General features: G+C 36.3%; 1 protein-coding gene across 1 annotated transcript in view; it reads left to right on the top strand.

The window, feature by feature from the left end:
* Positions 1-16,071, top strand: part of LOC106082653 (uncharacterized) — a 60,687-nt gene that overhangs the window by 30,922 nt on the left and 13,694 nt on the right. The window contains 7 exon segments of the mRNA XM_059370200.1: positions 1,830-1,944; positions 2,089-2,186; positions 8,351-8,471; positions 8,665-8,815; positions 13,056-13,141; positions 13,346-13,470; positions 13,568-13,800. Of these exon segments, the coding sequence (XP_059226183.1) occupies positions 1,830-1,944; positions 2,089-2,186; positions 8,351-8,471; positions 8,665-8,815; positions 13,056-13,141; positions 13,346-13,470; positions 13,568-13,800 (929 nt within the window).

Raw genomic sequence — 16,071 nt, 5'->3', positions numbered from 1 at the left:
TATTGTGGTAGTCGTCGAGGAAGGCGATAGACCGATCTCTCGATTTAAAGTCTTGGTCTTATAAAAGGCACATTTATAATCCGATTTCACTGAAATTTGACACAGCGACTTATGTACGGCTTTTCGACATCCATGTCGTTTATGGTTCAGATATTTCAGATATTGTGGTAGTCGTCGAGGAAGGCGTTGTGCAAAATTTTGGCAACATTGGTAAATAAATGCGCTTGCAGTGGCTCTTGGATTGGAATGTCGAGAGTCATAAGAAAATCTTTCCTGCCAAATTTCGAAAGAATCGGTTAAAAAATGCGCACTTTATTGGAACATTTCTCAAAATCGGACGAGCATATATATGGGAGCTATATCTAAATCTGAACCGATTTGGTACAAACTTCTCAGATATTGTGGTAGTTGTCGATGAAAGCGTTGTACAAAGTTTTGGCAAGATTTGTCAATAAATGCGCTTGCAGTGACTCTAGAAGTGAAAATCGGGCTATATACATACATGAAGGGTACTGTACAGTCGACACCGCCCATCTTTTGCCCTTCCTTACTGGTTTTATTTAGGAAAATCTGTCTATTTAATATTGAATTCTCTTAATGGCATCTCTAGTTGGCTTAAACATGATATTTAACATATTTTTGTATAATCCATTCCATGGAAAATGCTGACAATGTGCAACGACTATTAGGCTCCACAGTTAAGGTGCCGATAAAGTGCATCGTTGTCAAAGATGCTACAACATTGTTGTTCAACAACAATGTTTGCCGCAAAACAAAAAATATTTTTCAGTTGTTTTTGTGGCATGCCAATGGTGAAGTGAGTGTTGGTGTTGGCGTTGTCAATTGCCATTAATTCGTGTTCATAGCTGTTGAGGTTTTTTTTTTTTTTTGGTCTATGCCGCTAAGGTGCAAACAAAAATCGTTACAGTGCGTTGAATTTTTTCCAACAATTTTTGTTGTATGCCTAGGGACTTTACAAAAGAATTGACATATTCATTTTATTCTATTTTAAATGGAAATGATGAATTTATATTTGAATCCAACACATAACATAACATCAGCTAAAAGGCGAAAGAGCTTAACTACACATAACAAAAGGCATCATCATGGACTTTTGTGGATTAAATTAGTTTTGTTAAGATCTGAGTGTTTAAGGTAATAAGTGTACATTGCATTTAAAATTTCAGACAAATCGAAGTTTTTGTTAGTTTAAGAAACCGAAAGGGATAGGTTTATATGGGAGCCATATCCAAATCGGTATATTGTTCTACCGATATGGCCCATTTGCAATCCCCAATGACCTTCATCATTAAGAAACATTGAAACAAAATCTGTATTCGGTGGTGATTTCGGAAGAATGACGGACGGTTGGGTGTTGCCAATTCGATTCATTTGGCAATTCATAGAAAACAGCTGATTTTTTTGGAGAGAAAACAGCTGACGTCGGTGAATAGGCAAACGAACCAGATTACAACATTTTAGTAGTCTAGATCAAAGATAACCTCAAAAATATTTCTAATCGATATCTGTATTCGGTGGTGATTTCGGTAGAAAGACGGACGGACGAGGTTGGGTATTGCCAATTCGATTCGTTTGGCAATTCATAGAAAACAGCTGATTTTTTGGAGAGAAAACAGCTGATGTCGATGAATAGGCAAAAGAACCAGATTACAACATTTTAGTAGTCTAGATCAAAGATAACTTCAAAAATATTTAAAAATTATAAAACAGAATATTTTCTCTAAATTTTTTCAAAAATGTTAATTATTTTCTTCTTAATTTTCTGCGCATTCTAAATACCCCAATGTGTCTTCTTTAATTAATTTTAGTGATGACAGACAAATGGACTATGCCGAACAGTTGGAATCGGTGGCCTATGTGATCTGCGGTGAGAACAGCAAAATCACATTTAAAAACTTCAATGAAATATGGCAGGCCCGTGGGGTAAGTTTTACATAAAAAAAATCAAACATTTAAACTAGACAAAATGGAATTAAGATGTCCATATGTCTATCTTTTCAATTAAGACTCTATAAACATTTGCCGTCTGGGATTCGCATGTTCGTTTTTTTTTTGTTTATTTCACAGATTTTAGATAAATTATATCGTCTCATCGATAACGATGGCACCAATTCCATATCCACAAATCAAATCATGGAGTTCATTTCTCACCTAACAAATTCCAGGTAAGCAATGTCACTGACTACATACGAGCGCACACACAATAAATATGCCACACAAAAAACAGAGTCTAGGGGTGTCAATGAAGAAGAGCAATGAATTGCCTGGAAGGCCTTATAAATGCTGTAGGAAATGTTGGAAGGAAGGCAAGATTATAAACAATAATAAATAATGATCATGTTAACAATTAACAATTTGTAAAACAAATTGATATCTATGCCGCGCGCCCCCCTCTCCTCTTTATTCTTTTAGACATGTTGTTTATCACTCCATGGTGGAGAAATGAAGTATTAAAACATGTCTTGAGGAGAATTGTAACGTCTCTTAAACGGTGCATGACACAGTGATTGCGATAAAGTACAAGTAGTTTAAGAAACTTTATTTGGTAAGGAAGGGCAAAAGTCGGGCGTTGCCGACTTTATAATACCCTACACCTACCCTATAAGTACAATGTGGGACCTATATCCAATTCTGAACCAATTTTGATGGACCTCGGCTAGCAAATATGTTGAAACTGTAAAAACTACGGTTGACAAATGACAACATCATGGCAAATTACCCAAAATCTGACGAACGTATATATGGGAGCTATATCTAAATCTGAACCGATTTCGAGCAACTTCTCAGATAATGCGGTAGTCGTCAAGGAAAGCGTTGTGCAAAATTTTGGCAAGATAGGTAGATAAATGCGCTTGCAGTGGCTCTTAAAGTGAAAATCGGGCGATATACATAAAGGACAGCTATATCTAAATATGGACCGATTTCTATGAAATTCACCAGTAATATTGAGAGTCATAAGAAAATCCTTTCTGCAAAATTTCGACAGAATCGGATAACAAATGATCACTTTTTTGCAATATTTCTCAAAATTGGACGAACATATATATGAGAGCTATATCTAAATCTAAACCGATTTCGAGCAAACTCCTCGGATATTGTGGCACTCGTCAAGGAAAGCGTTGTGCAAAATTTTTGGCAAGATTGGTCAATAAATGCGCTTGCAGTGGCCCTTAAAGTGAAAATCGGGCGATATACTTAAACGACAGCTATATCTAAATCTGGGCCGATTTCTATAAAATTCACCAATAATATTGAGAGTCATAAGAAAATCTTTCCTGCAAAATTTCGACAGAATCGGATAACAAATGATCACTTTTTTGCAATATTTCTCAAAATCGGACGAACATATATATGAGAGCTATATCTAAATCTGAACCGATTTTGAGCAAACTCCTCAGATATTGTGGCAGTCATCAAGGAAAGCGTTGTGCAAAATTTTGGCAAGATGTATCAATTAATGCGCTTGCTGTGACTCTAGAAGTTAAAATCGGGCGATATATTGTATATATATGAGAGCTATATCTAATTCTGAACAGATTTCCATGAAATTCACTAGTAATATTGAGAGTCAAGAGAAAATCCTTCCTGCCAAATTTCGAGAGAATCAGTTAAGAAATGACTATTTAATTGCATTATTACTGAAAATCGGACGAACATATATATGGAAGCTATATCTAAATCTGAACCGATTTTGACCGAACTCTGTGTATATTGTGATGGTCATCGAGAAAAGCGTTGTGCAATATTTTGGTCAATAAATGTGCCCTGCAGTGGCTCTAGGATTGAAAATCAGGCGATATATACATATGACAGCTATATCGATATCTGAACCGATTTCCATGAAATTCACCAGCAATGTCGGCAGTCGTAAAAAAATCCTTCCTGCCAAATTTCGAGAGAATCATTTAAGAAATGACTATTTAATTGCATTATTACTGAAAATCGGACGAATATATATATGGAAGCTATATCTAAATCTGAACCGATTTTGACCGAACTCTGTGTATATTGTGATGGTCATCGAGAAAAGCGTTGTGCAATATTTTGGCAAGATTGGTCAATAAATGTGCTTGCAGTGGCTCTAGGAGTGAAAATCGGGCGATATATACATATGAGAGCTATATCTAAATCTGAACCGATTTCCATGAAATTCACCAGTAATGTCGGCAATCGTAAAAAAATCCTTCCTGCCAAATTTCGCGTGAATCAGTTAAGAAATGACCATTTTATTGCATTATTACTGAAAATCGGATGAACATATATATGGGAGCTATATCCAAATCTGAACCGATTTTTGTCAATTTCAATAGGCTTCGTCTCCAGGCTGAAAAACATGCCCATATCAAATTTGAAGACGATCGAATGAAAATTGCGACCTGTAGTTTGTACACAAATTAAAATGGGCAGACAGACAGACGGACATAGCTAAATCGAATCTGAAGGTGATTCTGAGTCGATCGGTATACTTATCAATGGGTCTATCTCTCTTCCTGTTGGGTGTTACAAACAAATGCACTAATTTATAATACCCTGTACCACAGTAGTGGTGTATGGTATAAAAACCCATTCAGTCCTGTCGAACATATCATCGACATTTCGTCAACATATGAGATTCCAAGCTATCGGTCACCCAAATATAGGCCGATCTAAACTAAATCGGCAAGGATGTCAAAACTACTCACTATTCTAAATGTTGACAATATCTTATATATAAAAATCAATTTGTGTTTGTTTGTAGGTTTGTTTGTTTGGTTGTATGTTTGTGTGTTCCTTATGGACTTAGAAACTGCTGAACCGAAATTGAAAATAGGGTACTAGATTTGTTGATATCTGAAGGGGGAGCGGACCCTCCCCCTTACCCTAATTTTCAGAAACGCCAGATCTCGGAGATGGGTGGTGCGATTTAAGCGAAATTTTTTATGCTCTCTTATAGTCACTTACAAACAAAAATATTGTATTTAAATTTCGGATGGGGTACCTAGGGGGGCGCCCCACCCTAAAACCTACCAAACATATATTTAGACCAATCACGACAATATGGGACTCAAATGAAAGGTATTTGGGATAAGAAAACGTATCTGATATCCAATTGTCGGACCAAGTGCTAAGGGGACCACCCCAGGCCCCAAAACACCCCTAAATCGGGCATATTTACCGACCATGGCAATCGGATTTGTTGATATCTGAAGGGGGAGCGGACCCTCCCCCTTACCCTAATTTTCAGAAACGCCAGATCTCGGAGATGGGTGGTGCGATTTAAGCGAAATTTTTTATGCTCTCTTATAGAGAGCATTAAAAATTTAAATTTCGGATGGGGTACCTTGGGGGGCGCCCCACCCTAAAACCTACCAAACATATATTTAGACCAATCACAACAATATGGGACTCAAATGGAAGGTATTTGGGATAAGAAAACGTATCTGATATCCAATTGTCGGACCAAGTGCTAAGGGGACCACCCCAGGACCCAAAACACCACTAAATCGGACATATTTACCGACCATGACAATATGGGACTCAAATGAAAGGTATTTGCGAGTACAATACGAATATGATATCCAAATGTGGGACCACGTTTCTGGGGGACCACCCCTTCCCCAAAGCACCCCCCAAACTGGACTTATTTACTGACCATGGGAATATGGGGTTTAAATAAAAGGTATTTGAGTGTAGAATTAGAATCTGGTATCCAAAAATGGTGCCAAGTGTTTTGGGGGGCCGCCTCTCACCAAAAACATCCCCCAAAGGGGACAAATTTACGACCATAACAATATGGGGCTCAAATGAAAGGTCGTTGGGAGTAAAGCATGACTTTGATATCAATATTCGGGAAAAGTGTCTATGGGGCCACGCCATCCACACAACACCACCCAAATAGTAAGTATTTTCTGACTATTGCAATATGAGGCTCAAATAAGAGGGTTTTTAAAGTGGAACACGAATCCGATATATATTTTCAAGGGCAACTCACTGAGTGGCCGCCCATCCCCCAAAACACCCCCAAGCCCCCAAATATGGGGCTCAAATTAAAGGTATGTGGGCGTCGACCACGTATCTGATATCAACATTAGGGACCGACTGTCTAGCGGACGTCCCACCACCATAACAACCCCCAAATAGAACGTATTTGCTCACTAAGACAATTTGGGTCTTAAAGAGAGTGGAACTAAATATTCATAGTTTTTAGGGCCAATACCCCAAACCGGACATATTTGCTGACTTTTGCAATAAGGAGTTTAAATGAGATTAGAAAACGAATTTTACATCCAATTTTGAGGGCAATGGCAATATGGGGTTCAAATAAATGATGTATATGTATATATGAGAATAGAGCACGTTGCTGATATATTTTCCGGGCTTAGTGTTCGGGGGACCACCTCAATCCTCAAAACATCCCTAAATCGGGCATATTTACCGGCCATGTCAATTTGGAGCTTAAATTAAAGGTATTGGGGGGTAGAGCAAGAATTGATACCCATTTTCGGGACCAATTTTCTGGGGGTCTACCCCTTTCCCAAAAATACTCCACAAACAGCAATTTTTTACTGACCATCGCAATATGGGGCTCAAATAAAGGTATTTGGGAGTAGAATACGAATTTAATATCCAAATGTAGGACCATGTATTTAGGGCATCACCCCTTTTCCAAAACACCCCCAAAGGGTTAACATTTTTCTACCATGCCAATATGTGGCTCTAATGAAAGGTATTTGAGATTAGAAAACGAATTTGATAACCTATTTTGGGGCCATGTGTTTGGGGGACGATTCATCCTGTAAACTCCTCTTAAACCAATGGCAATATGGGGTTTAAATAAATGGTAAATAAATAAAGAAGAGCACGATGCTGATATTTTTTGAGGGTCAAGTATCTGGGCCTCACCCCCGAAAACACTCCTGAATCAGGTATCATGAGAATTTCGTGCTGAATAAAGTACTGGGTTGCCCAAAAAGTAATTGCGGATTTTTTAAAAGAAAGTAAATGCATTTTTAATAAAACTTAGAATGAACTTTAATCAAATATACTTTTTTTACACTTTTTTTCTAAAGCAAGCTAAAAGTAACAGCTGATAACTGATAGAAGAAAGAATGCAATTACAGAGTCACAAGCTGTGAAAAAATTTGTCAACGCCGACTATATGAAAAATCCGCAATTACTTTTTGGGCAACCCAATATTTAAGAATGGAGTACACCTTGCATTCAAACTTAACTTCGTAGACCAACAAAGATCATATGGGATTCAGATAAAGGCATTTGTATAAGTAAACTGTTAGTCAAGCGATGTACTATTTTCGTAGTCAGTAGTCGTAATTCCTCTAATTGTCGAAAATAAATATTCCTAGGAAACTTTTGTTCCATATAAAGTAAAAGAAGGGGCAGCGGAGCGGGCCCAGGTCAATAAAAATCTAATTTCAAGGAATCATTTCTGCAAAATTTTCTAGAAAAACTAACATTTCAATAGAAATCAAGAAATTTTTTATAAACCATCAAGCCTTGCAAAATTATCTGGGAAAAATAATAATATTGAGTTGCCCAAAAAGTAATTGCGAATTTTTTAAAAGAAAGTAAATGCATTTTTATTAGAACTTAGAATGAACTTTAATCAAATATACTTTTTTACACTTTTTTTCTAAAGCAAGCTAAAAGTAACAGCTGATAACTGGCAGAAGAAAGAATGCAATTACAGAGTCACAAGGTGTGAAAAAATTTGTCAACGCCGACTATATGAAAAATCCGCAATTACTTTTTGGGCAACCCAATAGTTCCATTTTGGTACCACCTGTCCATTTACTATTTACAACATTTTCTATTACAAATTAACAATTGATTTCATTCTATACCACTGTTAATATCTCATAGAAGGTGGTGGTAAATCTAAGACAAAACCGGGGAAAAGCCTTTTTTTAACACTTTTGTTCAAAAAGAAAGAAAGAAAATAAACAAAGCTCTTGAGAAACTGACAGGTACATGGAAAAGCAGCTATTAATCAAATAGTCGAAGAGGTTCTAAACTCTATGTTCTGCAATCTTTTAATTAATCTTTAATTTATTACTAAACCTTAACTGCAACATGCTGTAATAGACGTCGTCGGTCTTTCAACTCCATTTGAAGTTGTAGCCAAGCATCACCAATAAGGCAGTGTGGAGAGGCCAATGCAATTTGTTGAACTTGTACCACTTAGAAGTTGGCATTATTGTGTGCCGTTTGTTATGGGATTGCATAAATTATTGTTGTATCCTTGCCTTGGTCTTTAGTGAGGGGGGTATTTGGGGATTATTTGTTGTTGTTGTACTTTCCTTCTTTTTCCTATTTTTTCTCTTTCCTATAGACCCCGCACTGGCTTTGATAAAAGCTCTTTGGCCCGTTTGGAGCAGCTCTTTCGCAATACTGTGGGAAATGAACGCGAAATAAGACGCGAGGAATTCAAGAAAATTGTTATCTCCAAGAATGTAAGTCAAGTTAACTCTGTGTTGTACAGCATGATCAGTGGTGCTTAGATGTTGAATGTCATTTCAACTCATTCCAGCTAATGCCACTGTCAGCCAGCTAAAGGAATTTCATTAATTTCTGTGGTCGGTTGCTTTGGATGAAAAACAGCAAATTATCTAAGAGTGCGTGTGTTCTTCTCTGGTGTCATTTCAGCCTTTCTTTACGGAACGTGTTTTCCAAATCTTCGACAAGGATAACTCCGGTTCCATATCATTGCAGGAATTCATTGATGCCATTCAACAGTTCTCAGGACAATCGGCTGATGATAAAATACGCTTTCTATTTAAGGTCTACGATATCGATGGTAATGTATTTGACTTCAACGCCTTAAAGTTGTTAACCAATTCATTAAGCTCTGCTTATCAAGAAGAGTGGTGTTCATGTATTAGCTACACAAACTCTAACTCTCATCAATATGAAGGTATTAAAGAGGCGTTTGTAGTTGGATAACACACTTAAATTGCAGCCTGTGGTTTAGATAAGGCATTTCTTAGCAAGTGTGAATATAAAGATTGGGCCATGTTTTTGCTAAAACTTTCGATTTTGAATTGAAATATTGAAGGGATAACAACACAAAAGGAAAATTAAAAAAAAAAAAAATTCAAGCAAAATTTTTAAGTGCCAAACTAACTTTGGGTTAACTTTATTATGAAAATAATTTTTTTTGTCATATAAAAACTTTGTCGGGATTTTTTACGAAAAATAAAAAAAAAAATAAATAGTAATTTCCACGAATATTCCTAAAAAACTTCAAATTTTGGTCGAATTTCTATTTTATTTAAATTTTCTATGGAATCAAATTTGAAGAAATTTTTCTGTAGAAATCAAATTTTTATAAAATTTTTGACTAAATAGAATTTTTATGAAATTTTTAATAAAAATCAAATTTTGATGCAATTTTCTTAACATTAACTTTTTGACAAAATTTTCCACAAAAATTAAATTTCAGAAAAATTTTCAAGAAAAATCCAATTTTTGCAAACGTAATAAAAAAATCTATTTTCTATGGAATTTAAACATGGACAAAATAATTATAAAAACTTCAAAAACTTTTTTTATAAAAATCAAATTTGGAAAAAATTAAAAAATTAACATTCTAAAAAATTGTTTATGAAATTTTCTTTGATTTAATCGATTTTTGACGAAATTTTTTATGAAAATAAAATTTCTGCAAAAACTTAATTTTTATAAAATTTTTTATCGAATTTCAAATCGAATTTTGAAATTTTTTTAAAATTTCATTTTCAATGAAAATTTCTACAAAAATCAAAATATGGAGAAATTTGCAATAAACATCAAATTTCACAATTTTTTTTTTTAATTTAAATTTATTTACATTAAAAAATCTGTGGATAACAATCGATAAAAATCTTATTCCGAATAAAACCAATTTTTGGCAAAATTTTAAATGAAAATCAAATTTTAACGAAATTGTCTATGAAAATAAAATTTGTCGGGGTAGAGTTGTGCTTTTATCCTATATTTGACGCTTTTAGTCTGGTTTCAGTTCATACGTGAAAAATTATAAGAAAATAATTATTTATTATATTTACTTGTTCCAACATTTCGATACAGCTCCGATGATCGTCATCAGGATCAATTACTGCTCTTTTATTTATTTCCCCAGTTAGCTTGACGTGTTTTCCACGGAATCACCACTAGGAGCTCAAAGAGTAAAATCCGGGGATCGTTTCATGTGTGGGGTATAAACTGGTATACCCCGCACATGACCGATTCGGACCATACTCGGCAATGATGTTGGAAATCAGAATGGAAGTCCTTGTGCCAAGTTCCAGCCAAATCGGATGAAAACTGAGGCTTTTTGGGGCTCCAGAAGTCAAATCCGGGGATCGGTTTGTTTGGGAGTTATATCAGCTTAAAGACCGATTCGAGTCGTACTCGGCACTGATGTTGGTCAGTCAGAGTCTAAGTCGAGATGCAAAATTTTAGCCGAATCGGATAAAAATTAAGGTCTCTAGGGGCTCAAGAGGTTAGAGGCTGAAGTCAAAACTGGGGGATCGGCTTATATGGGGGCTATATTCAAATCTGAACCGATATGACCCATTTCCAATCCCCAACGACCTACATCGATCCCATGGCAACCGTTTGTACCTACCGGATTGACCCCTCAGTGTATGTTTTAGTCCCTTTTTACACCCACCACCCAAGGATAGGGGTATATTCATTTTGTCATTCAGTTTGCAACACATCGAAATATCTATTTCCGACCCTATAATGTATATACATTCTTGATCAGCGTAAAAATCTAAGCCATCTATCCGTCTATCCGTCTGTCTGTTGAAATCACACTACAGTCTTTATTGATATTGAGCTCAAATATTGCACAGATTCTTTTTTTTTCTATATCTTTTTTTGACTATATCTTGATGTAGGCCCCATATTGACCGTTCCGCCGATTTAAGGTCTTCGGTCCATAAAAACAAACCAACCATGACATCCAATTTTTCTGAAATTTGGGACAGTTGTGCTAGGACCTTCGATATCCTTCTTCAATTTGGTCCAGATCGGTCCAGATTTGGATATAGCTGCCATATAGACCGATCCTCCGATTTAGGGTCTTAGGCCCATAAAAGCCACATTTATTATCCGATTTTGCAGAAATTTGGTACAGCGAGTTGCTTTAGACCCTTCGACATTTGTCATCATTTTGGCCCAGATTGGTCCAGATTTGGATATAGCTGCCATATAGACCGATCTCACGATTTAAGGTTTTGGACCAATAAAAAGCCCATTTATTGTCCAATTTTGCCAAAATTTGGGACAGATGTAGCTGCCATATAGACCGATCTCACGATTTAAGATTTTGGACCAATAAAAAGCCCATTTATTGTCCAATTTTGCCAAAATTTGGGACAGTGAGTTGTGTTAGGCCCTTCTTCAATTTGGCCCAGATCGGTTCAGATTTGAATATAGCTGCCACATAGACCAATCGCTCGATTTAATGTTTTGGTCCCATCAAAGGCGCATTTACTTTCCGATGTCGCCGAAATTTGGGACAATGAGTTAAGTTAAGCCCCTCGACCAGACCGCCTCCCATTGCACCTGAAGAAGTTGTCCTCCCCGGCAAACCAGTTTAGTTCTGGTTCAATTACAATACAGCAGATGCAGCCAACTCAACTTCTACAGAGCAGGAATTAATGCCAACGTGCAGGATGTGTGTCCCGATTGTGACGTGGGACCACACGACACACATCACCTGTTTTACTGCCCAGCCAAACCCACTCGTCTCAGACCCAGATACCTCTGGACGCACCCCACATTAGGCTGAATATTCAACAAGATAAAAAACAACAAACTGTTGCAACAACAACACATCGATAAGAAGTATCTGTGCAAAATTTCAAGCGGATATCTTTATTCGTTCGAAAGATATCGTGATTTCGACAGAACGGACATGGCTAGATCAACACAGAATGTCAAGACGATCAAAGAGAGATATACTTTATAGTGTCTCAGGTCGATGTTTCGGAATAACTAAATTAGCATACCCCCATGGCGGTGGGTATAAAACCGTGATTCCTTGATGATGATCATCAGCGACGTATCGAAAAATTGAAAAATCGCAAATATAACTAAAAATTGAAAAAAAAAACAAATATAAATACAAATTAAAAAAAATATCAGCCCAGCATGCTGAAAACACACAAAAAACTTTCTCAGGAAAATAAAAAGAGTAATTCCCTGATGACGATCATCAACGATGTATCGAAATATCGAAAAAAAAAAAAACAAAAATATAATTTAAAATTTAAAGCAGGATAGATCTTTTTTTTAATTTTTTTCACATATGTATGCCATTAAGCCAGACTAAGAGCGACAAATAAAATAAAATTTGTGTAAAATTTTCTTTCTTTTCTTTCTAATATCGAAATAATGAGATTTTTCTAAAAATTCAAATATTTTACAAACTGATCAAATTTCCTCGAAAACTTTCTTAAAAACTTTTTCTTGTTTTTCTTTTTTTTTTTAAATGAAATCTGAAAAAAAAATCTTGTCATACCAAAAACTGTGCCCTTTCATTTGTCATTTAAATAAATGTTCTGCTATATTTTCTGCACATTGAAGGCCACAAGTTAGGTTGCCTTGCAACTTCATTACTTCAAGCAGCAATTGCTGCTGCAAAATTATGTTTCTGATGGACCTTTTTGCCATTCCTGTTTTATTTAATTTGCTGGCCTTGGTTCCAAGTTTCAAGCCATTGGCGTACAAACGTATTCCCTGGTTGTGAATGTTTTATGGAAACAAATTTCAATTTATTTTGCTCTGAACCAGTGCGAGTGTTTTGGAATTTCCTTTTTTCATAAGGTCTTGAAAAGTTGCCCCAAAGGCGGCAGTTGCTTTCAAAGAGGAGTGAGTGTCCACCTTAGAGTGTGCCTTGAGTTTTATTGTTATGGGCCCAAAAACCGCATGGAGAATACTCAACTATTGTACTATTTGTTTAGTTGAATTTATTGTTTGTGTTGTTGTTGTTGTTGTTTTTTGTAAGCCAAGACGATTAACCACTTATTGATTTATTACTTAAGGTGATGGTCTCATACAGCACAAGGAGTTGCATGATGTCATACGTGCCTGCATGGAAGAGAATGGCATGGAATTCTCCGAAGATCAGGTAAAATAGCATAAAACCATAATAAATGATTTATTTGTTGCACTAAGCGGCCATTATGCCCCACCTCCTGCTCCCCACAAGGAAACAATTGTGCAGTGCAAATGGTCCAGCGGCCAAGTGGATGACATTTGGGAATAGTTAATAATAATGACAGTAATGCTTAATTTTGTTTCTTTTTTCTTCTTTCCTTGTGCCTTCTCACAGATTGAAGATCTGACAACGGCCATGTTTGAAGATGCCGATCCATACAATCGTGGCGAGATTACTTATGAGGCCCTGAAAAATCAATTACACAAACATGGAGGACTCTTGGAGAATCTAAGCATAACGTGGGTAGAAACATTCCTAAGCATTTTCCAAGCTCAATTGTCTAAATCAAATTAAATTCAATTTATGTTTTTTGCCTTTTTTATTTTTTGTTGGCAGCATTGATCGTTGGTTAGTGCCTTTGGGCCAGGAAGCTCCTGTCAGTAAATCCAAATCGAAATTATGGAATTCTATACCCATACCGCATCAGCTGACACCTGCGTATATGAGGAATAATCATGTCTTTGTTACCTATCTCTTTTTATATATTGCCGTAAATGTGTGCCTATTTATATCAAGGGCTATACAGTATAGGGCCAGTAATGGATTTGTGATAGTGGCCAGAGCATGTGGTAAGTTAGGGGGGAAAAAAATATTTTTTTTTAGTTTTGCAAAATTATTTTTGAAATTTTAAAATTTATTTCAAGTAAGTAGTAAATTATTAAATTTTAGTTATGATTTACTAATTTTAAGTAATAATTTACTTCATTTTAGTATTAACTTACTAACTTTAAGTAATAATTTACTAAAATTTAAAATAAATTCATATTTTCATATAATTTTTATACCCTTCACCATAGGATGGGGGTAAACTAATTTCGTCATTCTGTTTGTAACATCTCGAAATATTCGTCTAAGACCCCATAAAGTATTGGGTTGCCCAAAATGTAATTGCGGATTTTTTAAAAGAAAGTAAATGCATTTTTAATAAAACTTAGAATGAACTTTAATCAAATATACTTTTTAACACTTTTTTTCTAAAGCAAGCTAAAAGTAACAGCTGATAACTGACAAAAGAAAGAATGCAATTACAGAGTCACAAGCTGTGAAAAAATTTGTCAACGCCAACTATATGAAAAATCCGCAATTACTTTTTGGGCGACCCAATATTTATATTCATGATCGTCATGACATTTTAAGTCGATCTAGCCATGTTCGTCCGTCCCTCTGTCTGCCAAAAGCACACTAACTTTCGAAGGAGTAGAGCTAGCCGCTTGAAATTTTGCACAAATACGTTTTATTAGTGTAGGTCGGTTGGGATTGTAAATGGGCCAAATCGGCCCATGTTTTGATATAGCTGCCTTATAAACCGATCTTGGATTTTGCCTTCTTGAGCCACTAGAGGGCGCAATTCTTATCCGATTTGACTGAAATTTTGCATTAGATATTTTGTTATGATTTTCAACAACTGTGCTAAGTAAGGTTGAAATCGGTTTATACCCTGATATAGCTGTCATATAAACCGATCTGGGGTCTTTTTATTTCGTAAGCCACTATGTTTTTACAACAACGAAAATTATTTTCTTAATATTTTATGACCATTTAGGGAAGAGAAGTCAATTTTAATGACTTGGACATAAAATCACACTTGCTGTCAAAAGTATTAGACTTATCGCCATAAGTTTATTTTATACCACTGTGGTACAGGGTATTATAACTTTGTGCATTTGTTTGCAACGCTTAGAAGGAGACGAGGTAGACCCATTGGTAAGTATACCGATCGGCTTAAATCACTCCCCGATACTATTTACCTATATCCGTCTGCCCATGTATTCTTGTGATCAGGCTCTAGGAGTAGCCACAATTTAGGCCCTATCGTAAGAAAATCTTACAATCCATTCAATATTTCCATATAAGAAGTACTTATGCTCGGTGGTGTAGGGTATTGTATAGCTCCACATGACTTTTGTCTTTCCTTGTTGGTTAAAATATGGACCCCATTAAATGAAATAAGATACTAAATCGGTTTCCAGAAATTTCATTCCCTAAATAGGGAGAAGGCCACCGTAGCGCAGAGGTTAGCATGTCCCCCTATGACGCTGAACGCCGGGGTTCGAATCCTGGCGAGATCATCTGAAAAAATTTTCAGCGGTAGTTTTCCCTTCCTAATGCTGGCAAAATTTGTGAGGTACTATGCCATGTAAAACTTCTCTTCAAAGAGGTGTCGCACTGTGGCACGCCGTTCGGACTCGGCTATAAAAAGGAGGCCCCTTATCATTGAGCTTAAAACTTGAATCGGACTGCACTCATTGATATGTGAGAAGTTTGCCCCTGTTCCTTAGTGGAATGTTCATGGACAAAAATTTTTTGTTTGTGTTATTTGGATATTAAAACATTGAAGACTTTTGGCAAGCCAATTTTCTCTCAAAACATGACCATATATGACGGGAAATTTTTTTCTTAACAAGTTTAATTCGTCATTTTGGAAAGTGTAAGAAAGGCCACTCTTGCCCTATACACCTGCAAGAGAGCCATTGGCAAAAGTTGGGGATTGAGAACGCATGTCATGCATTGGGTATATACTGCAGTTGGCAGACCTATTATGCTATATGGTGTTGTGGTCTGATGGACGTTTCTCAAAAACCTACCTACTGCTCAATACAATACCAAAGGATGGAGGAAGACGACACCAAAGGATGGATGAAGACGGCACCATCTGATACAATGAACTTAATGCTCCATCTTATGCCTCTGGACATTGTAGCTACCCAAATTGCAGCGACCACTGCCGTGAGGTTAAGGAAGCTTTCTCATTGGTCATGTGGCGGCTGTGTTATACATGATACAATATCCGATGTCCCAGGCAGTGTGGATTATACCCTACCTGAGCCGCTTTTTGATAA

This window comes from Stomoxys calcitrans, chromosome 5 (genome assembly GCF_963082655.1).
Source record: "Stomoxys calcitrans chromosome 5, idStoCalc2.1, whole genome shotgun sequence".
Classification (NCBI taxonomy): Eukaryota; Metazoa; Arthropoda; class Insecta; order Diptera; family Muscidae; genus Stomoxys; species Stomoxys calcitrans.
The sequence above is the reverse complement of the archived record's forward strand: the minus strand, read 5'-3'. Positions and strand labels throughout refer to the sequence as shown.